Source organism: Epinephelus moara, chromosome 22 (genome assembly GCF_006386435.1).
Source record: "Epinephelus moara isolate mb chromosome 22, YSFRI_EMoa_1.0, whole genome shotgun sequence".
NCBI lineage: Eukaryota > Metazoa > Chordata > Actinopteri > Perciformes > Serranidae > Epinephelus > Epinephelus moara.
Genome location: NC_065527.1, coordinates 4,152,370 through 4,177,062, shown reverse-complemented (window position 1 = coordinate 4,177,062; position 24,693 = coordinate 4,152,370). Strand labels below are relative to the sequence as shown.

General features: G+C 43.4%; 3 protein-coding genes across 3 annotated transcripts in view; 1 reads left to right on the top strand and 2 right to left on the bottom strand.

The window, feature by feature from the left end:
- The window catches only part of LOC126384470 (hippocalcin-like protein 1), a 60,746-nt gene extending 51,865 nt beyond the window's left edge, over positions 1-8,881 (top strand). The window contains exons 4-5 of the mRNA XM_050035586.1: positions 1,409-1,514; positions 3,856-8,881. Coding sequence (XP_049891543.1) covers positions 1,409-1,514; positions 3,856-3,953 — 204 coding nt within the window. The 3' untranslated portion in view covers positions 3,954-8,881. The remainder of the gene's footprint in view (positions 1-1,408; positions 1,515-3,855) is intronic.
- A 1,402-nt stretch (positions 8,882-10,283) lies between these two features.
- On the bottom strand, positions 10,284-22,137 carry tmem54b (transmembrane protein 54b). Its single transcript, XM_050035555.1, has 6 exons — positions 22,006-22,137; positions 19,114-19,310; positions 16,776-16,835; positions 14,225-14,416; positions 11,242-11,388; positions 10,284-11,144 (listed from the first exon to the last, which is right to left on the bottom strand). Exons 1-6 carry the CDS (start codon positions 22,016-22,018, stop codon positions 10,812-10,814), a joined length of 942 nt encoding a protein of 313 aa, XP_049891512.1. The 5' UTR covers positions 22,019-22,137; the 3' UTR covers positions 10,284-10,811.
- A 1,526-nt stretch (positions 22,138-23,663) lies between these two features.
- Positions 23,664-24,395, bottom strand: LOC126384459 (gap junction beta-3 protein-like). Its single transcript, XM_050035571.1, has one exon. It carries the CDS (start codon positions 24,393-24,395, stop codon positions 23,664-23,666), a length of 732 nt encoding a protein of 243 aa, XP_049891528.1.
- Between the last annotated feature and the right edge of the window lie 298 nt (positions 24,396-24,693).

Genomic DNA, 24,693 nt, shown 5'->3' with positions numbered 1-24,693 from the left:
TGTGGATTCAATTTTGTGTTCTTGGACGTTAGTGTGGGGCGCCGTCTGCCATTAGGTGTGTTAGCCGCTCCCCCCACCGATCTCTGCAAGGGATGTGAGGACTCTAAAACTTCACCAGGGCCTCCGTCGGCATATGGGTGAGTAGATAATGGCTGAATTTTCATTTTTGGGTGCACTATCCCTTTAACAGGGCATTTTCTGTCATCTTAAGATGCATTTGCAGTGTTCAGACGTTACATTTTACAAATGTGACTTATTATTATTACCTATGTCAAAGTAGACATATAGAGCCATATGGCTTTCAGTAATGTGTCTCTATCTGTAATGTCAACCAGCAAACCATGCTGCACTTTGTTTTTTGTTTTTGAATGTGAACAAAATGATCTGTGAAATCATTTTTACCTACTGGCGTTCATGAATGTAACATTAGTTCTTCATGGTTCTCTCCTGCAACCTGATTGGCTGATGGTGGATTGTTTCAAACAAAGTGGACTGAAGGACTTGGTAGAAATAAAGAGCATTACTGTTGGTTGATTTGGAGCACAAAGGGAAAAATGCTGATTTGTGGCACAGTTTTTAAATAATGAGGAAAGATGTCAAGTATGTTCAAGTCGACAGGTTCAAGTCCAAGTGAAGTCATGTGTCATTGGTGTCTTCTTTGATTTCGTCAGGTCTGAAGTCATTAAATCTGTGACTTGAGTCTGACTCTGGTCCACACCTGTCAGTATCTTCCAATATATATCCAGCTATTTGCCTTTTTCCAGAGAGAGATATGAACTCGTTTTATAGTCCAACAGATAAAATTTTACAGCTGCGACGTCTTACCGAGAAGCACAGGGGGCTTATTTCATGCAAGCTACCTTCACTTCTGAGGATGCTGCTGTGACACTGATCTACAGTCAGTTTTACACACTACTCTCCCAGTGGAGGAGATTTAATGGGCACGTAAGCTGATTGTAGATCGACGACTGAGCTGATACTCGGAGCTCGTCTGTTGTAACTTGCAGGGGTTAATTTAATGCCATCAGGGGACGGGAGGTGTTGTGTGTATCAGATGTATCAGATCAATACAGTAAGCTCTGCCTGTAACATCCCTCCGCGCTGGCACATGTATGTGATCTGATGGCGTGGTTTTATAGCCATACAGACTCTGTGTGGGTTTTTGTGGACAAGCTGGGAGCAGCTCTCAGCATCAGGAGGAACAAATGTCAGTGAAGCAGACGGACTTCAGAGAGCGTGTTTATCAGCATCTTGAAAGCCACACTGACTTTATTTTTCAGTTCACTTGTGTTTTTAGTTCTCTCCTGCTGAGCCTCCTTAATGGGTCCACTTCTCTGTCTGTTCTCCCGCCCCGACCCTGTCTCTCTCCTTCTCCCCCACACTCCCTCGCTCCCTCGCTCCATCTCAGGCCATCTACAAGATGGTGTCATCCGTGATGAAGATGCCAGAGGATGAATCCACGCCAGAGAAGAGGACGGATAAAATCTTCAGACAAATGGACCTCAATAATGATGGTGAGAGGAGGAAATGGCAGCATGGAGGGGTGGATATGCTGTAGGGGGGCGGAGTGAGGAAAGGGTGATGAATGTGACATTTTATTGCTAATAATCTTTGAAATGTGTTCATTTTACTGGAAACTGATTGTTGAGAGAAAACAGGACGCATATATTAGTTCTGTTATGTAATGTAACACAAATCCTCCACTGCCCATGGACAATAAAAAAGTCCCCAGTTGCTGTATTAACATATTTCTGTAAAAAACAAAATCTAAAAAACCGTACACTGAACAGCAGGAGAAAGAAATGCAACAAGCCTAAAGCTTACTCTGATTAAGGGCTTTCTTCCTCGTCAACCAGGCTTTCTTCAAGTAAGTGGCTGCTTATAGTGTTTTGTACGTGAAAAGCCAACTCTTATCTAACTAATGGTAAACGGTAAATGGGCTGCATTTATACAGCACTTCTCTAGTCTTAGCAACCACTTTACACCGCAGGCACCACTGACCCCATTCACAAACACATTCATCTGCTGACGGCCGAGGCTGCCATACAAGGTGCCACCTGCTCATCAGATAATCATTCACACGCACTCACACACTGATAGCGCAGCGATCGGGAGCAGTTCGGGGTTCAGTGTCTTGCCCACGCTTCCACATTTGGACTGCAGGGACCAGGGATCATACCGCCGATCTTCAGATTGGAAGATGACCACTCTACCTCCTTGAGCCAAAGCAAAATGCAGCACGTACAATACTTTGTAGTTCCAACAATAAGAACAATAGAGCTCTGAAAATAGAACTCGCTGTGAGAAAGAATAGTATCAGTAACATTGTTAACACTGTGCTACATTACAGAGAAATACAAAACCGTACTAATGAACCTTCATTAATATAGGCCTATATTTTATCTACAAGTGCACGTCACACACTGAGCGAGCCGCCTGTTAATGACGCTGTCGACTAAAGGCTAGTTCACATTACACGATTTTCACCCTGATTTTGCGTCATGGAGTATCTTGTGAGTGTTCATACCTGGCGACGTGTGTTTCTGTCAGCGGGAGTCTCGCCAACTGCGTTACGACCTGTGTGTGCACACCACAAGATTTCTCCACCGAGCCCCCGCCAACAGAGCCCCAGATAACGTGGTGACGTCACCAAACTACGTTTTTAACTTGGAGACGACACATCGTAAAGGCATGGATAGTCTGCCCAGTGTTGAATCAGATCTGCCTCCAGGGCCTGGGTCCAAACACAACGCGCTCCCCGTGATCCTGTGGACGCCGCCATTGTTGTCGTTGCTTGCCGGCTTGTCAGTGTTGCCAGATCTTGGGAGAGAAACAAGAAACCAGGGCTATGTAAACAAGCCCAAAAGAAGCGACGGATATATATAGAGAAAGGTGACGTTTAGAGAGCAAGCCCAAATAAGCAACTCCACTTTAGAAACAAGCCCAGAATCGCGGCTAATAAGCAGACCTGGCAACCCTGCAGCTTGTCCTCCTCACATTTCTTCCGTCCTCCTGCGTGCTGACGTGGGACGTATCCCGCCTCTCATTGGCTGATGCTCTTTGTCAGTCGTGTCACACTTCTCCAGTTTTCTAGCATGCCAGATATCCAGTCCCAGTCACAGACGAGGGGGCGACTTGCTCGTAGGCTTGTTCACACATGAGGACTCGTCGTGGCAGATTATCTGCCGACTCACCTCTGACCCAAGGTGACTCTCAAGATCAAAACCGCGGTGAAAATCGTGTAATGTGAACTAGGCTTCGTGGGCATGTAGCTACTTCCATGTTTCAGATGATACGTCATGTTTGTAGTCGACCAATGAAGATGAGTTTACATATCACCTTGGGTTCGTCCTTCACCTTCTCAAAATGATCCCACACTTTGGATTTCCTGCCCGACATGTTGTTAACTAGCCTGTGGAATAACCGCAGGTACCAGCCCTGGAAATTAACCTGACTCCTGTCTGACTGCTGAGCGTGGACACTTCCTGTGTCTGTCCTTTCAAATTAAAGTCCCACATGGTCCAGTCATGTAGGTTTGGATTTATTTTGATAAGGTGCAGCTCCTAATAGAGTTTCACTTTTGTTTTTTGTTTTTTCCTGCGACTAAGCGACCAATGAAATCTTGCCGACGAATGACCTTTCTGGTCGACTAACATTTGGTCTTTGATCCAACAATAATTTGATAAGAGCTGTGGGTAGTTGAAGAATTCCTAAAATGAATTATTTTAGTTTTCCTCTTCTTCAGTCTCCATCTCTGACACCATACTGACTTAATTCAAATACACATTTTGTAGTCTGCATGTAACAAGGGTCAAAATAATGCCTTTGTTCTCGTTCTCTCTTTCTACCCTGCAGGCAAATTGTCCCTGGAGGAGTTTATCAAAGGTGCCAAAAGCGACCCCTCCATCGTGCGGCTACTCCAGTGCGACCCCAGCTCGGCCTCCCAGTTCTGAACCCCCTGCCCTGCTACGACCCTTTCCTCCTCACCCTCTCTGTTGCTATTGAAACAGTCACTCAAATCAATGCATGATGGTTCTCGTCTCTCATATCATCTCTCTTATTTTTTCTTTTTTTTCTTTCGTTGTTGTGTGCAAGGATGGAGGAGAGATTTTAAGGAGGATAAGAAAAGCCATCACTATTATTTTACTTTCATTTTCATATTTGATGAAGGGACATGCATACATTTAATGATGGGTCGACAGTGGCTTCCACTAATGTTCCCGAATATCTCTCTCTCTCTGGAACGACGAATTTCCAGGAGAAGGTGTGGATTCTTGCAGGGCGGGGATGGCTCAGTTTGTCCTCCAACACATATGTATATCATGTATATACTGTACGTCTATGTATATCATAAGATGAAGTTTGTCTTCATGTATGGTGCACACTCTGGCATTGAGAGGCAGTATTATGTAGCGTAGCTTCCTGGTGTGATCTGGACGGGTGGTCGGGGTGGAGGTGGGTGGGAGTGGGGGGTTATTGGGATTTTACTGCTATATGATCTTTCGCTGAGAAAAAGAAGGCCTAAGATCCCATTAGCTTTTTATTGATATCTACTGGCATGTTGATTTTTAATTGGTTTTTTTGTACATATTGTTTTCCTCCTTCATGTTTTATTTATTCATTTTTATTCTTATTATCGTGCTTTTACTTTGATATGTTGTTAAAGATGACCGTATTCCAGTTTACAGTGACAGAGAGAGAGAGAAAACGTGACTTTAGATTGATCTCTTCAGGATATGTCTGAGTGGAAGATTGTGAGACTCTAGTGACGTAAGAGGATCCTGTATTGCGTTTGATCAATGACACCAGTAGCACATATCGTTTGAGCCGCCATGAGTTTATAAAGTATGGCTGTGCATTTGGTGTGAATGCGTGTGTGTGCATGTGAATATGCACTGTGTGCTCGAGGCTAACTTTTACAGTATTATCATGTTGTGTTGTTTCTTAATTTGTAAGTATTTTAAAGTTCTTTAACAACGAGCAGTAAACTTAAGATAGTCGTAACCTGTCACTATACTGCATGATCCTGTGAACTGACAAAAATCCACATAAAAAAAAAAAAAAGCAGTTAACGCACAGCAGTATCTTTTTGTAGCTCTGCAGCCTCCTCAGCACTGTACCAGGCAGAAATGATTGAGTATTTGTCTTGCTTTGGGACAAACCCTCCCGCCCCCTCGCTGCCCTCCCCTCCCTCTCCCTCTTTTCCTCTGACAGACAGAGAACTCACTAAGGGCTCGTTCATCACTCTCTAGCTGAATGCTTTTATAACCTCCTGGATTAGTCTGCTTACAGAGCAGTTAGATGAAGGGACATGTTTCCTGAGATAGGAGCAAGTGCACATGCTTGTTCTGGGTAGAGTTTTCAGGGTTTCCAGATATATGTCGTAATGTGACAGACAACAGTGGCTGTGTTTACATGAGCACCGATAAAAGTCCTTCATGAATTATATTTTAATTTACCAAATATTTAGAGCACCAAGAAAGCAGGACATTTACAGAGTGTTCACACCAAACGTGGAGCAAGATTTTCATGCATACAAAGTTAATACAAAGACGTGAACAGATGCAAATTCGTGCCGGCAACATAAATGATGTGAATGTAATTTGCACCATTAGCATGTTTGCGCTAGTTGAAGATTATCAATTAGCACCAGAAATTTGCATGACATCTCTTCCTAATATGTAGCAAGTAGAGCTTAGATTCTCTGCCCACCACTATCCTCAGGCTCGGAGGGGTCGGGCTCCTCATAATAGACCTAGGCTATGGAACCAACCACTTATCACACCTGGCCACGCACATGAGTTGTTGACGGTGACAACGTGTGCGTCGGCTTCGTCAAGTGTACGTGCAGCACGATGCTGCTAAAAAACATGTCGGGTTTAAACCAGGCTCGGGCTCGTAATTAGTTAAAGGGCCGGGCCGGGCTCGGACAGAACATGCACGGGCTCAGGTGGGGTCGGGCTGGATTTTTTTGGGCCCGATCTAAGCTCTAGTAGCAAGAGAACAAATGCTAGTGGATGAAATGCGAAAGATTGTCCAGATTTACTACGAGCAACTGTAACATTCAGGGAGCCTATCGAGCCATGATGGAGCCTAAAGGTTCATTCTCACTGCTGCGTTGCGGAAATGCGGGACGGATTTGCGTAATATTCCGCCTTTAAACCATACACACAGACGCGTTGCGGAATTTCGCGTTGTTGTGTTGCAAGTCTGCGCAGTGTGAACGGGTGTGGGTGAACATGGACGGGAACTGCCCATTGGTTCGACATCCCATTGTTCCGACCATATTAAACTCATTGTTCCGAAGTCCGTTCCGAAATCATCATGATGCCCTGTGGTTAAGGTCTGGTTAGGTTTAGGCACAAAAACCACTTGGTTAGGGTCAGGAAAAGATCATGGTGTGGGTTAAAATGAAAAAGAAAGTGACAAACACATAAGCCGTGAGCCTGCTCTGCCTCAAGCCGGTCGCGGCGCACCATATGCCCGCCGCGAGCCGTTCAGCACCGCGGACAGTCGGACTAATGGGCTGTCGAACCAATGGGCTGTCGGACCAATGACATGGACCCACATGGACGAGAGTAGCAGCAGCAGCAAGCTAGCAAGCTAACGTTTAACAAGCGTCAGCATCAACTTTCTTTAGCACTTACCACTCTCACCGCAGCCACCAAGCTGGACAATGGACTGCCAGACGTTGTCCTTTAATTCATTGTTCATAAAATCATCCCGTCTTTTATCAAAAAGGACGGGGTGCTGTGAAACAAGTTTTATCAACCATTCTCTCATACTGTCCTGCCTGGCTGGATTTCGGACTCTCCCGGGTCTGTGCGACGTCACTATAAACAAACAATTTCATTGGCCCAGCTGTGTAGTTCTGCCGGCGAATTCCGCGGGGGTCAAAGTCTGGGCGGAAACTTTTTTCACTGCATGAAAGTTCCGCCCCGTTGTGCAAACTTCCATAAGAACCCATGAAATCAACTTTTATATTTTTCCGCAAGAATAATCCGCGTGGATATTCGCCCTCAGTGAGAATGGACTTTAATGGTGATTTCACACCGCCACGCAGTAACTTACCGCCTCCAATTATTTCAGTTCGGGGAAGGTAGCTGAGGGTGAGTGGTTTTGAGCACGATGGTAGGGTGTTAAGCAGTTGCTGCCACCATGAACATGCACAGATTTTGCTCTGCCACGCAGAGACCACCGTGTTGACCTTCTAGTAGTTGCCACTAGGCTTTGGCTGATCAAGGAGTGGGCATCGCAGAAGCAGAAAGCAAACTAGACGGAGTAGATGATAATGTTGGTGTCTGAATACCGGGAATCATGGCGCCAGCCTTTCCACCAAACTCCAGATGACTGGTATATTGTCCTGATGTAGAAAACTTTGGTAGGTTTCACTGATTTCGGTAGTACGTTACTACGAACCAAGTTAAAAGAATCCGCGTTTGTAACCCAAGTGGAAAACTCGCTTTGCATTTGGTGTGAACCTGCCATTACAGACACGGCATCAAATCTCTTAAGCTTAGTGATATCAAAGTTTTAAAACGTAGCCTCAACTGAAAAACATATGCTTTAAAAAAAAATCCGTGTACATGTGAAAACAGCCACTGGTTGCAGGATTACCAGCACTACTCCCATTAACCATAGAAGGCCCCCATTGTCAGATCACTATTGCCATCTTCTGGTTTGGAGGTTAAACACAACACAAATTCTGTTTGTGAAGAAGCCGTGGGCATGCTGGGGACAAAGCAGTGAAGTCGCAGATAACCGTACATCATTCTTTTAGGAGGGGACCTTCAGGTTCTTTACTTTTATAGGCTGATAAGTTTAATGTTTAAGTGTTTTCTGTATTTAAAAGTGGTGGAATGTAACTAAGTACATTTACTCGATTGCTGGAATAAGTACAGTACTAAGGTACCCTACTGTACCGTTTCATTTTATGCTACTTTATACTCCTCCACGACATTTCAGGGGCAAATATTGTACTTTTTACTGCACTACATTTACCTGACAACTGTAGTTACTAGTTAAGATTTTACACTCAAAGTATATCAGTTTATGAAGTATGTTGTATTGTTATAGATTAAACTGCCCCAAATTATATGAATGGGTTTAAATTAGCTTTAATCATGAGGTTCAGTGTTTGTTCAGTAATTGTATTCGTATGTTAGAAGATCCTTTTGAGATGACACTGAAACGCGTCATTGAAATCCAGACTAATGCAGTTATTTCAGGCTGGTTAGCAGCTCCATAAAGGAGGGTTAGACAGGCTTCCCTTAACACACTGTAGAAAGTGAGGAATAAAACCCTGGCACAAAATGATTTCTCTGTCTGCCACATGAGATAAAAATAACTGAGTGGGACACGTTTCTATAGCAAGTCAGAGAAGAGCCTCTGTCACACCAGACTCAACATCAGATATTTCAAAAATGGCCAATATCAGCCCAGTATGTCTGTTGCCCAACATCTCACTACCTCACAAATTGAGCTATTGTGTGCAGTGGTGGCAAAATGAACTACCAGTGAGAGCCGTGCTGGTGCAGCTGCATCCACACGACATTACTGACCTAACTTGTACCAAACATTTGCACAGGAGCTTCCTAACCAGCTGCACCTCTGCTTTCGGGGATCCTATAGTGTCACTGCCTTCTGCTGGTAGGATAAGGAACAACAGTTGCTAACCCCTGATCTACACTTTAACCCTTTTCTATTCTCACTGCCTCTGATGAACTGGTACCTTGTGTTGGATAAATACACCCCTTTCTTTCTTTCTCCCTTCCTCACCTCCCTTTCCTTCCTGTTTTTCTGTTGCATGAAAACCTCACGTGAGGATGACATGTTTGTTCCGTTGGACCTGAAATCGAAATATACCTATGTGTTTCAAAGCTGCACGTGTGGACTGTTTCCTCATTTCTGGTTATTTGTAAGGAACGCATTAAGGAGCCAAGCGCACAAGGCTAACGTCTGGTCTGACAGCTGAACACTGCTGTCATGCACCTGAGTGTTGCAGCCTGTCAGGTACACTGGAAGTCCTTATTAACATAGTCCTGACAGGACGTGGGTGACAGTGTTTGCACCGGCCTGTCAGGATGTCTACATGTGTGTCTGAGTGTAACCAGTCATTCCTGTCAGGCCACTACAGCTGTTGCCGTTACCGCATTTTAAACTGAGGTGTTTTCGGTCACAGAGTTCAGCTACAAAACACACAAGAAAGATGCAGAATTTTGAATAAAAACTTTATTTGCTTGTTGACTAAAGTTAATAAATACAAAAACTAGCAGTTTGTCTTGAAACAAGTGTGTCTTGACCTAACAGCAGAATACACCCACACACACACGCTCAATTGTTTCTCAATTATTCAATCAGGCAATAAAAACACAAAAGCTTGGAGACACACCCACACACACACACACACACACACACACACATTTCACACTGTACGTCACCACTCGTGAGAGCATTTCACTGGTCCTACTGCCTCCATTATGTGTGTAAACTCATACATTAAGAGAACACTTACACATTTTAGACGAGAAGATTGATTCTGCTCTCGTGCCAGGAGATGATTAGCTTAGCTTAGCATCGAGACTGACAGCAGGGAATAAATCTAGCTAGGTCAAGTTAAAGAACACACCTATGAGCAAAGAAAACATACAAAAGCCTAAATGTTAAGATGTCAAGTTGTGGTTTTAAGGGAAGTTACTTGCTGTAACCATCTCTTGGTGACAGAGACTAAAGCCCAGTTCAGACGAATGACTGGCGACAAGACGAAACCATTTTAGAACGTTGCAGAGAGAAGTTGCAGCGGTGTGAACTGTCTGAGCTCAACACAATCCGGCCGATGGTGTCACCTGCTACTCAGCTGGTTGCAGAACGTAAAGCTCCACCTGTTTCTCCAGCCAACTGGCTTGGAGTGAAGTTTGCCAGTCAAGTCAAAATGACCGCAGATGGTGTGTTTGCTTGCTGCAGCAGGTGCTCCGTCCCTGCCAAGCCCTCTGTTTCCGTTCTCATGGTGACCAGAGCCAGGATAGCTGTGTCTCCTCCAGTTTCATACTAACCTAAGCTTATCAACTCCCGACTCAAAAACAAAACATGATGTATTAACACCTTTTTTATGCGCAAAAAATAAAGATATCACATGTTTATAGCGAACTTTAAAGTTGCTTAGAGTTAGCTAGCTGTTTCCCCCTGATTCCAGTCTTTATGCTAAGTTAAGTTAACCATGGCCTAACTCTCCTCGTCTAACTCTCAGCAAGAAAGTGACAAAGTGAATTTCTCAAAATGTCGACTTCTTTTTTTTTTTTACTCTGAATTAGGGTTGCAACGGTATTATATTTACATTTAAACCGTTTTGTTAATGGAAGTATTATCTGTCCAGTTGTATTATTTTCAGTATCGTCAATAGGCAAATGATGATACAGTCATGAACAGTCAACTTTTATATCACGGTATACCTTGAGACCGGTATAACGCTGCAACCCTACTCTGAATAATCCCTCCTATACGCATCATTTGAGACCATGTCCTCACTTTGAAAGATTTACCTCATAAGTCTATCCTGATATGAATAATTTGACCCTCATCAGAACAGAAATACAAGAACAGACACACTCACATAACTGGGATCCTGTACACTGTGCAAACAGTCTGAGCCTCAGAAAATCCATACATCAGCACTGCTGAAAAAAACCCATCACCGGCTCAGAGTTCATGAAGTACTAACTGGACGATAGGGCTGCAAGTATGAAGTCTGAATCCAAGTATTGAAGCACTGCAGAGCATTTTGTCTTCAAGAAGCTCTGGCATGTCAAATATGTCTAAATCCAGAAGCTGGACCTTTCCAGCGTACCCCTCTCCAGCAGTTGGTGCTCTTCCGGTGCCCTTTGCTGGCTGCCAACCCTCGTTTCTTGCCTTTCTCTGTTTGACCTTTCTCTGTGTGGCTGGCGAAGAGGCCGCCTCTCCGAGGGAGGAAGACTCCAATGCTGACGGGGAGGAGGCTGTGAAGGGGGAGGGGGTCTGCGCTGCTGTCTTGGAGGTTCAGCATTCCGTCTTGGAGGTTCGCGGTGGCTTCTTGGTGGTTCCGTGTAGCGTGTTGGAGGTTCAGTGTAGTGAGAGGGAGCAGCTTCCTCCATCGGCCTCACCACATTGATCTACACAAAGATTAATTCATTTTTAATCCAAATTTTTGTGATTGTGTGAAGTTTTGTGAACTGTTGCTAATAGTTTAGGTTTGAGTGGAAATCTCACCGCTCTGCCATAGTCTCTTTTTCTCTTCCTGTTTGGACAGCAAGGTAAACCCAGGAATGAAGCACAGACAGCAAAGCACCGGGCGGAAAACACCATCTGGATGACACAAGTCACGATCAGAGGCACCCACAGGATCAGAGTGGTACTCTGGGGAGGGATGGAGGAGTGGAGTAAGTGGCAACCACCAGCTGGACCATAAAAAAAAACAATCTGAGGCAAGAGCAGCTTCCCACAGTCAGGTGTACAGTGTGGGTAATGATGTGATACACAGCCTTATTTTTCCTCAAACCGCTGTGGAGCAAAAACACAGAACCAAATCTGGGAGTTTCAGTTTGCACAGGAGAGTCAGCATTGTGAATAAAATATGCAGAGCAGAGTGTATCAAAGAAAAAATACACAGAGGGAATTCAAAGAAAAAGAGCTGCTGTTTGTTAGGCATGCTGACTCGCAGACTACAAAGAAAACGAACATTTACAGTCCCAAGTTTGGAGCTTTCTTTGGAACTTGTGATGAAATATGCAGGAAGCAAAAAATAAACCTTGCATAACCACCATTACTGCCTCTAAGCAGCTATGAATACCAGAACCAGAAGCCCAAAACACTCATTCAGGTGATGTAATGGGCCCTCCAGCAGCTATATTGGAGGTCCCATGCTAATAAGCAGCTCCGAGTGAACAGCATGGTCTGCAGTCTCAGAGGACCACAAAGAAAAGTTAGTTGCTTCTATGCTGACACTAAGTTGGAACTGAGTTTCTGACTTTATCCAGAGGCAAAAACCAAAAGCGAGCACATCCAAAATGATACAAGTAATCCCTCGTTTTAGGAAAGCTAAACAGACTGAGTGTTTTATCTTCCAGATAAGTTGACTCCCCCTGGGAGTCTGTTAGAAACTGATTTTCTCACTTTATATCTCACTGATTTTCACCTTTTTTTAGAATTCTTAAAATCATTAATATTGATATGAATGGTTGCCATGACTACAAAACAAAAGCTCAAAATATAATAAACAAGACTTTTCCTCAACTGTTGGCTGATTATGTCAGTATTTGGAGTCTAGCTGCAGCCACATTCAGTTTGAAGCCTACACGACACACCCATACAAACCGTGCCCACCACTAGTACAAGACAAACCCACCAACGCAACCGTTATTTGAACCCTGCTACAACGTTACATTGTAGTGACTAAATATGAAGCCAAACATAGCAGTAATCCACCTTATGAGTAACAAGATGTAACCCTTACCCTAACCCAACAATTCATAGCTGGCTAAGTGCTAACTTTTCTTCAGGGCTTCCTTGAGTGATGTAGTTGCTCCAGTTGCAGCTATACGTGCTTGAGTAATTGGACCATGGATGTATTAAGAGACCTGGATACAGTGATAAACACAGGGCCCTATTTATTGCTATGAGAGTTGCTCGCTGGCGCATGAGGGAAAATTCAGGGACAATTTGCATCACTTTCACACTATGCAGCCCATAGAGCAGGCTTAGCTACTAGAGACTTACAGTGGCCAAGCACGACAAAGTGCAGCCAAGGGTCTTACCTCTGCCGACCAAACGGCTAACTTATGAATTAATGCTCTGCTATCTCAAGGCAACTGAATCGAACGCAACTGGACTTACTTTTGTCTTAGAAGACGTTTCACCTCTTATCCAAGAGGCTTCATCAGGTAAGATTCATCGGATAAGAGGTGAAACGTCTTCTAAGACAAAAGTAAGTCCAGTTGTGTTCGATTCAATTGCCTTAAGATAACTATGACCTGGATAAATGAGAATATCCACAGGCATAATGCTCTGCTAATTTCAGTAGGGGTAACATTATTAAATTGTACAGCTCTTTAAGACTTCTGAATGTTATCGGACTGAATGGATCAAATCCTGATAGTGAAACAAATCATTTTGCAGGGGATGTGACGCTCAAAAATGCGAAGAGGTCGTCTTGGGTCACAGGGCATCACGTGGCATATCCCAGAAACTGCAGTACCACTGTTTGGCCACTATAAAAATTGGCTTCAAAGCCCGGCTCACTTCTTGGGGGCCTGATTTGGACAGCTTATTACTGCTGTTAGCTGCATACAAGCTAAAGATAGCAGGAGAAGTTACTACAAGTAGATATAGGTGCAGGTTGAGCATGGATGTATAATGAGAACTGGATACAGCGTTGGAGGCTGGGCCCTGTTCATTGCTATAAAAGTTGCTCAGTGGTGCATTAAGTCAAAAAGCTCAATCTCCGCACTATGAAATTACCCAGAGCCCCGAGCAGGTACACAAGAGACAGTGTGATGACAGACAGCACTGTAACCGCGGCGATTGCATGACATCAGTCCCCTATTCAATAATGACACGAGTTAAAACCCTCCCACCGTCGCTGTGTGTCACAAAGAGATGACCTAATGTAAACAGATGCTGTCAGGGGCTGTACATCTGCCTAATGATGTGTGTGCTACCAATGGATGAAATCTGACACTGAGCTATAACTCAAAGGCGACGCTGTATGCATTTACAGTGGCGCTGCCATTAACCCCTTACATCAAGAATAACTCTAGATTAAGACAAAGGTCACCTAACTGACAAATTGTAGACTACTAGCCATGCTAAAATGCCAAAGTCGTGTGATGGTGTGGCTGCAGCTGTGAGGCTGAGCGGGTGTGACAGTCCATCTGTGGCACACTGAAACAGGACAGAGCCTGAAGTGGACCGACAGGGTCAGGTCAGCATTTCTGCTACCAGCCCACCGGCTGCACAATGTGACTGACTGAGTGACAGAAAAGACAGACACCCAGCCTCACGCTCCCTCCTTCTCCCACACCCTCTGTGTACATACACACACACACACACACACACAAAAGGGGCACAGCCACACGGCTCTGTTGTGTATATGCAGCCGTGACAATGGTCAGCTGTTCAAAGAGCCAGCCTCCGCAGAAAAGGTCACAGTTCACGCCTTGATCTCAGCGTCTGTCGCACACACTAACACACTCACGTAGATGCGTGTGGGGTCAAAAGGACACTCGTTGGTGACGCTGGAGTAGCCAATGGCATCGGGGAAGCGGCAGTGAGTCAGGAGGCTCCGCCCACCGTGAATGATGGCCCTCACCACAGATATGAAGAGTCCGATGGCTGAGGCTGCTGCCATGAGAGCCGCAGCCAGACCGACCATGAAAAGGGACCACGTCTGTGGGGGAACAGAAGGAGAGACAAGGAAAACAATCAGGGATCAAAACCATGATGGCTGAGAAGATTAAGCTTAAGTTGCAAAAGTGGGGCAACAGTAAGCACATGAGAGGAGAGCAAAGAATAAACAACATTAATATGGAGAGAGGAAATGTGTTAGGGTAATGTGTTTGTTATCACTGGAAAACATGGACAGGGGGACCATTAATTCCTGATTTTGGACACTTTGACAGGCGTCATCTCACTTATACTATGCTCACTAATCAAAGTAAAAGAAAATACATATTTTCTTGCATTTTGCAATCAAAATCTAAAGTTTCCCTGGTAACACCTGGGGATTTGACTAATACCTGGAATAATCATTACCATCCCATGAGGGTGTTATGCAATGGAAATGTTGTTTGCGTCTCCAACAAACAGGACGAACCTTAAAAACAACTTGGCAGTAGATGATATTTCTAGTCCGCTCAGCTCACAGCACCCTTTGGCTAAGCTATAAGCCAAAAAGCTAACACTGCGCTCGCAAGATTCAAAGTCATAACATCACGTACGGCTGACAACAGTAAATATAATATGACAATGTGTTCAACAACAAGACGAGCCAACTATCCAGACATGTCACAGTCCCCAGACACATTCACTGGAACTACTTGGTAGGTGTCTTAAGTCAGGAATGAGTGGACAAGCAGGCGATCACAATTGAGTATTCCATTAAGCTAGCTTTCCAACATAATGCAAGAACTGATGAAAAATAAAATCACTAACATGCAAAAAGAAAAGTATGTGACCATTTTTTTTGTAAAACATCTGAACAGTGTCATTTACTGTGAGTTTCTTTTTTCCTGAAAGATTTTTGAGGGTTTCTGATAACCTGAACGATCTCTACACTAAACTGAGTTTAAAGGATGAAGTTATTTTATATTTTACATATTGCCGATTCCCATGAAAAGACCAAAACGAACAATGAATTGATCCTGTGAGCTGAAATGATAAGTTGATTAGTCAGTTGACAGAAAAACTACTGTTAAATATTGAAAAAATGTCAAACGTTCTCAGGCTGCAGCCTCCCACACTGCAGGATTTGCTGCTTCTCACCAATATTTAAAGGTAAAGTGAACATCTCTGTGTTTGGGCCGTTTGGTCAAACAAAACAACACACATGAAGACATCACCGTGAGCTCTACGAAGTTGTGATGAGCATTTTGGGCTCCTTTATTTTCATGAATATGGCCACTGTGGTTTGAGTCAATAACACACAAACCATCCTGCTGTGATAAATAACGTAACACACCAGATCTGCAGCTGAAAATAAACTCCAACAAATACACTATTAACTCTTGTTTGAGTGACGTTTGCTGGAAACTAGTGCCATGCCTAAGCTTTTTTTTTTTTAAAGATCCATGTTTTCAATAAGAACAAATAGTCTTGGCAAAGATAGGATAGGGATGTCTAAAATAAGGCGAGACTACTGACTGGTTTTGGTCATTTAATAGCCGTATCCAAACTCCCAGTAAGAAGTTGCAACATGAGAAACTAAAGCTATCAGCTATGACAAATAATATGCGAGTACAAAAACAGTGAACCTATCCTTTAATACATTTACAGAAGGTGAGACATGAGTACAGAAAGTCTGTAGACATTTAAATTGAGAAGATGACTGAGCGGCTGAGTCGAAACTTGATAAGAACACTAAGAAATAATGGACGTAGAGAGATTACAAGCTGTAGTAGCCACTACGTGTGATAAAGGACTGTGTTAACATAAAAAAGGGAGTGTTAAGCTTACTTGTTATTCATGCAATGTGATGCCTGGATTATTGAAAAAGATAACAAGACGGATGAGGAGTTTAACCGCTGCTTTGCCCAGATCACGGTTGCTCTCACTAACAAAGGGAACGGGGAGTGGTTTATCGCGGCAGGTACGCCCGCGCTTACTCATTCTGTTCAGCTCGCTGCCTCGTCAGTCCCGTCTGAGCAGCCTGACAGCTGATTGAGTAAACACACAGGAGAAGCCATGCTGCATGACCGGAGGGAGAGCGGAACAAACACCGAAACTATTCCAGCTCTGCAGGCTCCGATTCAGACACCTGAGGCAACGTGCAGGAGCTCAAAGGGGGTTTTTAATGTCCTCCTGACTGGATAGACTGAGACCAAAGCTGAGAATAATGTATGAAAATATCAAAGAGAAAAGCAAGGTGCGTGCAGTGCAGGCAGACAGATCAAACTTAGCAGAGAGTGCCTTGACAATACTGATCTGGCAATGTAGGAGGGATCAATGGAAAGAGGAGAAGAGACAGTGAGAGCAGCAGGGGGAAGGACTGACAGCAGGCTGTTTATAGGAAAAACATAAGTGATACTAACCAGGCCTCGACTCTTCTTGTTTTTAGACAGGACAATAGCCAGAATGCCGACAACAACTCCCTGCAGAGACGAGACAGCAGAGATTTAAACAAAATTCATATTGCTCAACTGCAACCACATATTTCTCACCCAGTCTGATGTACTCAAGGTCGTAAAACAACGAAAGTCAAAACTTGATTCTGTCAACACCACAGCTGTGCGTACACTACAAGCATTTCAAATATGTCGTTAAGCGTCTTTGTGTGCTTTGAAAGTTGTTTTTGCAAAGCCTGTGGAAAAACAACTCATCATAGAATTGCCCTTAATTGACCCTTTGCTAAGCCCCGCCCCTTTGTGAAGGTCGGTCAAGCTGTGGCAGCTAGCATGGAGCCCGCGCTGTCCAACTGCAATACCTGAAGAAATATGAATTGTTTGTGGAAAAATGGCGATATCAGAGAGAAGCAGACAGAATGTGTGTCGAGGATATGTCTAGGGTGGTAGAAATATAAATAAAGAAGCTAAAGCCTGTCGATGAATGTGTGAGAATTGAATCACCACATCACCTGGTGATCGAAACAAAAGATAACAAATTAAAAGGGAAACTTTTTAAAACAGCTCTATGTCATCGCAGTGTGTGCAGATGAAAGGTGTTTGGCTTCCCCCTGTGCTGCCAGTGCCCAGACCTCTGCCAGCAGATGGGAAGGGAGCTCCCGGGGAAGTAAGTAAAGTCAAGAAAGTAAAAATGAATTATATAACGCTTTTCATAGACGTAAGTCACACAGTGCTTCCCAGGGGAATTATACAACAAAAGAGAAAACTTGGTGTCATCGCAGTGTGTTCAACTGCACACACTGCGATGACACAGACCTAGTTGAAAATCGGCAAAGTTTCCCTACTTCCCTCCTCTGTTCCTGTAAAGCAGAGTAGGTCTTTTGCACTGTTCCAATTATTTAAATGCAAAAGCAGCCTTTGTATATTTAGTATACCTTCAGTAGCTGGTAGGGATGGTGGATGATGCAAGAGTACTCGATTTAGACATCAGTATTCGTTCAACATATCGAGTTATTATATTTTTAATTTTCCTTTGCTTTGCATGAGAGAATACATATAACAGATACATGTAAATTGAACCTGTTCTATATTAAAATGTTTTTTGGACAGGACGCAGTTCTCTCACCGCTACCTATGAATATCTGCAAAGATATTGATAGCAAAAATGATAGATCTAAGCAGCTACAGGTAAGGGTCAGCATTTTCAGTCAGACATTATTCGATCTAACATTATAGGCAGAATGTAGACCAGGCATAAGAGTGAAGTCTGGAAGTATTTCAACAAAATAAACTAAATTAATGTGCAGTGTGAGTTATGTGATGTTAACCTTGCATATCATAGCTGATCTCTTCAGTCTGTGCAGTGCAGAAACATTGGCTATCCCCTAACCCCTACCTGCATTTTCATTTGGGTGTTCATTTAGGGTCCTGTTCTTATGCATTTTGTTTGGTTTTCATGTTTGAGTACTCGAGTACTCGATCACAATTCAATGCCAATACTCAAATATGGAAATTACTTATATTGCCCATACCCAGTAGCTAGCTTGCTAACGCTACACTTTTCAGGGTTTGAGTTTGGTTTTGGAGTGAGAAGAAAACATCTCCTTCCAACGTCTCCGGGTAACAGGTATCACTGCAACACATTTACCCATGACTTACTCTACATCCACAAAACCAGCCTGAAAATGAGGAAAATCTGAAACGAGCACAGCCGTTGGTCAGAGCTGGCCGATGCTACACTATGACTGACCAGACTGTGTCCCGGGGGCAGGGCTTAGCAAAGGGTCAACCGTCACACAAATCTGTGACTGAACAAACAATAATATTCTACATTTTTAAAATGGGAGAGTACACATGTACTTCCTGTGTACATAAAGAGTTTTCCGAGGGCTCTATGTTTAAGAAAGTGGTTTTACAAGTCGTCCTAATGACTAGAAGGATCCAGTGAGGCACAAGCCCAAAGAACCCTTTGTTGCAATATTGATTTTTGTATTTAGAAAGTTTCTGCAGTACTTTATGATCAATTCTAGGTTCACTTTAAATGCATTTGTCGCTTGTGGTCTGCAGGGTGCAACCACAGCCCTGATGGAAAACTCCACAACTTGAAATTGCAAAGTCTGACACAGAGTGCTGAAATGAAATTGCTTTTTCTTCATGGTTTGTTTATGTGTCTGTTTTTTCTCTGTCTAATGGACATAATGTTGAAAACGTTGTCTTCCCCTTATTCTCAGTAATATTCCCACAGATGTCGTCCCGTCCTGATAACTGCAGGAGGATTAGCACACATCTTATACGGCTATAGACTCACTATAAGCCCAGAGGTAAGCGCGACCACATTGGAGATGGCGTACTCCATGGCCCGGGCCTGCCTGTGCAGGTTGATGTGTCTGAGCACCACACCGTGCACCAGCGCTCCGAGCAGGAAGTTCACATGACCGATGAGGACCATGCTCAGACCCATCTTCATCAGAGTCTTGGGCTCCTCCAGGCTGGCACAACACAGTCCTGAGGAGAGGAAGCAAGTTAATGTACAGAACCATCATACTAAACAGAGAGCGACAGATTTCAGGCGATGTTACGTCATCCATGTTGTCCACGTTGTATTGATCCGAAACACAAGGCCCGGGTCAAAACCACAGCGGAGATGTCACTTGTATTAATGATTAGCTGCTAAACACATAACTACAGTATAGATCGGAGTAAAGTCAGTGAACAGCCCAGCAAAGAGAAAACAACTGAAAAATTGCTCAAGTTGACGGCAGCTTCCCTCGTTACTGTGAGTGCAGTTAAACCTTAGCGAGTAAGAAGCCAGTATTTTATCGATACATGTGTTCAGCATGCAGACAGAGATATTTCATTTTGCTGTGTCCGCAGTGTCTCATTCACCGTCACTAACATTATGCTTTACACAAGGACGGCATGCTAGTTTGGCTGATAGTGAATTGTTATCTGAAGATTGGGCAGATACGTTTAAACTAAGCTGCTGGCTGACACACACAGTCCCTCCTCCCTCTACCAGCACTAATGTTACCTGCACACAGTGAAATCACATCAGCAGAGAGACAGGAGGACAGAGGACAGAGGACAGGAGGACAGAGGGAATGACTTACAGTGACAGTAAAAACTAAACTTCTCTTAGTATTGTGATGTCAGGAATAGTATTTATATAGTGGCTTTGCTGTTGTAAAAATTGCTGTTGCTGCTCTAGAAACAACATTCAGATATATTTAAAATATTCAATAATCCTGAATTTATTTTCTTTAAATTAATGTATTTTCTGAAAAGCAATTATTTAGTTATATTTATTATTATTTTAAATGAAAAAGAACCGATGCGGCAGGGTTCACCCTGGACAGGTCACCAGACTCTCACAGGGCTGACACATAAGCCGCTTTTACACTGCCAGATTTTTGGCGAATGTTGGGCCGTTTTGCCGGCAAGCTGCGAACGTTTAGACACACAGAGCCAGATTGGCGAGTTGATCCGAGGTGCCCAATTTTCTGCCTTGTAGAGGTAAACATACTGGTGGATCCTTTTTGGTTTAAACAGACCGAGGTTGCCTTCCGCCATGTGAGGCGCTGTTGATGACTTGTGGGAGGAGCTGTTGATGACGCTGCACGTGCGAGCCACTGGCGGTGGATAAACAGGAAACAGCTGATAGCAGGAATTAGCGAGCAGCTAGTAGCAAGAGGGAAACACAAACCTGACAGACACTGTAAAGATGAGCAACTGGGGAGACAAGGAATTGCGCGCTGTTTACGTCACGCGCTGAGCTACACGTTTTGTTACTTGCTCACGCCCCCCATTGCCACGAAAAAGGCACAGTCTGTATAAACAAAAGTAGGTAGGCGGCATTTTGCTGCACTCCCCGATTTTGTTTTTATACTGCCAATGCTGAAAGAAGACTGATTGGGCTTTCCTGCAAATTTGCACAATTCCTATCTAAAAAGGGCTGATGAGACAGACAACCATTCACACTCACATTCACACCTACGGACAATTTAGAGTCACCAATTAACCTGCGTGTCTTTGGACTGTGGGAGGAAGCTGGAGCACCTGGAGGAAACCTACACGGACAGAAGGACTCCCCCCACCACCACCCTGAGTTCAAACCAGGAATCCTCTTGCTGTGAGGCCACAATGCTAACCACAGCTCCACCCTTGATACGGGGAGTAGTATGGATAAAATCTTAACGATACTCATCCCTAGTAGTGGTGGTACCACCTCTAGTCCTGGCAATACAGTTCACCTTAATGTGTCATCAGTGAGCGATCATCATTGATCATGACAGAGCATTTATTAGTGGGGGAGTGGAGAGTATGTGGATTATTACGGTTTATTTGTGTGGATTTGTCATTAGCTCTTGTTTGTAATGAATCCAATAATCATAAATAGAAGCTAATAATGTGGGGGGGGCACCAGGGGAAGCTTGCCTGGGGCACCAAATGTTATGGGTCTGGCACTGACAGTGTAGTGTTCTTATGCTCAACACATGTAAAGTAACTCAGGCCACACTGTGCGTGCTCATGCCTGTTAACATCTCACATTAAACCTAAAACCTAAATTTCTCAGAACACAAACACCTTGCGAAGCAAATGTCATCTGAAAAGTAACAAACTAAAACTCTGAGCTGAATTTTTTGAGTTCGCCCTCTGGATTTGTGTGTTTATGCAAAGGACTCAACTCCATTTGAACCTGCTGCTCCCATCCTCACTCGACAAGACGGTTTCACATCTGAGTATCTGGTGAACATTTCTTGCTTTTACCGAGACAAACCCATGCAGAGCAAAGGTGACGATTTGGATTTCACACCAGCCTTCACACTGTTCAGCCTCACATCCTGCAGCCATGTGGAACAAAGGATGTGTCTTCAGATGGATCACAAGAACAATTTGCAGTTTCATTTCTCATTTAAAGCACTGGGAAATATCAGGAGCACGACTTTGGTACAGGGGTTGTTGAAACTGTCTCAGCCTGTCAGGAAACCTTTTCTAATTTCTGAAGGGATTTAGACGACATAGAAATATTGAACTGATAACACAGTTTCAAAGCTTTCCTCCCAACACACCACAGCTCATCACCTCCACAGCAGCGTGCCACACCACACCCAAACAAACAATCCGAAAGTTTGTTGTGTGAAACAAACACATGTCTGCAGTTTACATTCATTTAAATAAACCTCACAGGCATGTTCATTACCTGTATCGGCCATCTCTCTCAGGTCACCATTCGCTTAAACTGACGGTGGGGTTCGGCTGTGGAGTTTATCAGCGTGTCTCCTCTTCTGTCCAAACGAAGCACCTCACTCCTGTCTGTCAGTCTGTCAGTCTGTCAGCAGGACGCACACTGAGTCCTCTGCGCTTTTATTTTTTCAAAATAAAATCCAATTGATTTAAAAATATATTCCTAGAAGTGTATTAAACGCGACAAACACTGTAGTATACTTATCAAAACACCTGTTTGTTGCTGTTTGAAGAGTTTAATAACTCCCATTAACTGGATTTCCTCAAGCAATATCATGCAGCAGGTGAAAGTTAGAAAAATGGCAAGAAGGGAGGTAATAATGCAAAAGTTTAAGCAAAATTACAAAAGTTAGGATAATGTTTGAGTATAATCTGTTGTAAATTAATACTGCAAATATGTTTTATCTCTTACATTCCTCCTTTAAGTGCTCTCCAACAGATATTTCAACTGTAGGAATACATTTCATGCTTTTATTTTGAAAACAAAGTCGCTAATTCACCTGTTTAATTTTGGAAACCTTGATCATAGGCATGCACCTGTTAGTTAGCACCTCCCTGATTTTGTTTGTTTGTTTTCTCTTGGTATTTCCGTGGTAGGGAAAATTTAATTTTTTGCTAAATGTGATACTTGAGGACAGTTCTGAAATATGCTCGTTATGGTGCCAACAACTGGATCAAAGCCTGGGAAAGAGAAATAATTGTGCTTTTTTAAGATCTGATCACATTATTAAAGATACTAAAGAGTGCCACAGTTATAGTTTAGAAATATTTATGAATGCAGAATTGCCTAAGCAGTGCAAATAATGTACAATCACAAAAAATAACTCTTGGAGAATTCATTGCCATGTTTTCTGAAGGCTTCACGTCCTTCACATGATAGTGCAGCATGCCTTTGGTGCCACCAGGTGGAGAAATGGCGCCATTAAAGTAGGAGAAAGCAAATCTTACCCATGACCATGTGTTTGCTGTGGTTTTATTATTTAGTTGAAAGCAAAAATAACTCACATTTCAGTACTTTGACACCATTTTAGGCAGTACAAGAAACAAACAATGTCAGCTTTGGTTGGTTTGGGTATACTACAAATAATAACTCCCACGTGGATCATTTTGTACCCAAGACATTTTGGAACGTCACATTGTGGTTTTTCAGATTTATTCTAAACAAGTTGCATCTACCATCTACATCTTTATTGGTTCACTTTAGTCTACTGCACCCATTTATATCTGCCCTGCTCGTTGTAGGTTCATTGAAGATGTCTACGCCAAACACACATTTGACAAAGTACCCAATTACAAAAAATAACCTGAATGATACGCAGGTGATCAGTTTAATATGTACGAGTATGTGGCACATTATTGCCAAAATGACAGTGGTCACAAATTTGAGTAATCCTTCAATTCTTCATTTAATGATTGATTAGTTTATGATGTACAGCAGCTCAAATGATTCAGTCTTCTTCTGGCATAGAGCATCGGATCGTTTGTGTCAAAATACAATATATTTATATTACATATAAAATTATACATAAAATTACTTTTTGAATGAAAATATCCTCAATGGGGATAAAGGATCACATATTGTAAGTCAAACATTTGTTTATACTTGGTTTCCAGCTATGATGTAAGAGATGACTTGCAGCCATCACAGTCCCTATTAGGGTGGACCTTTCTAGATGAAGTCTGAATGCTGCCTCGTTGTTTGAGGTTCACCATGCGGGCAGCGATCAGATAGAAAATCTCACAGATGTTGAGCACCACGCACACGACGGACGCTCCCACCATGAAGTAGGTGAAAATGGTCTTCTCAGTGGGCCGGGATATGTAGCAGTCCACCAAATTCGGACAGGGACTGACATCACACTGGACCTTCCTTGGCAGTTTGAAGCTTTCGTAAATGTAGTGAAGCACGTAGAGAAAAGTGATCTCAAAGGTGGTCTTGATGAAGAGGCTAATTAGGTAAGTCCACCACAGACCGCCATGCTTTTGGCCCGGGTTGTCGTACAGCCGAGTGTTCTCGCCGTGCTTGGCTCGGTACTTGCGTTCCCGTTCTTCCCGGTAGGCTACATGCAGCACCACCATGAAGGAAGGGCAGGTGACGAAGATGAGCTGGAGAGCCCAGAGACGGATGTGGGAGATGGGGAAGAAGTAATCATAGCAGATGTTGGTGCAACCTGGTTGGCGGGTGTTGCAGTCAAAGTGTCCCTGGTCGTCACTCCAGACCCGTTCGGCAGCCACCACGAAGACCAACACCCGGAAGACGAACACCACTGATAGCCAGATGCGTCCGAAGGCAGTGGAGTACTTGTTGACTCCGCTAAGAAGACCCTGGAGGAATTTCCAATCCATGAGTTCGGCAAAGATTGGCTTCTGTTGGCCTGTGAGTCTTTAGAAGTCTGTCTTTAAAGTTGCAGGAGGTAGATTTTAAAAACTGGAGAGCTAGAACACAACAAAGACGCAGAGTTAGGCAGTTATCCAAAGAAGGTTTTAAAATACAAATAAATACATAAATAAAATCAACCTTAATTCAGCAAAATACTCTCTAACATGTTCCAAACATTTCACTGCACACTTTGGATAGTGGTTCTCTTTTCCAATCACACCATTTCTTTGACAGCTGTGGAGCCTCAGTCCCACAGTTAAAGCA

Coding starts and splice junctions, on each gene's coding strand:
- tmem54b (XM_050035555.1), bottom strand. Junction 16,836..19,113: donor CGCTTACCTCTGGGCTTATA/GTGAGTCTATAG, acceptor TCGTCTCTGCAG/GGAGTTGTTGTCGGCATTCT. Junction 14,417..16,775: donor ACAAGAAGAGTCGAGGCCTG/GTTAGTATCACT, acceptor GTTCCCCCACAG/ACGTGGTCCCTTTTCATGGT.
- LOC126384459 (XM_050035571.1), bottom strand. CDS start 24,395: ATGGATTGGAAATTCCTCCAGGGTCTTCTTAGCGGAGTCAACAAGTAC.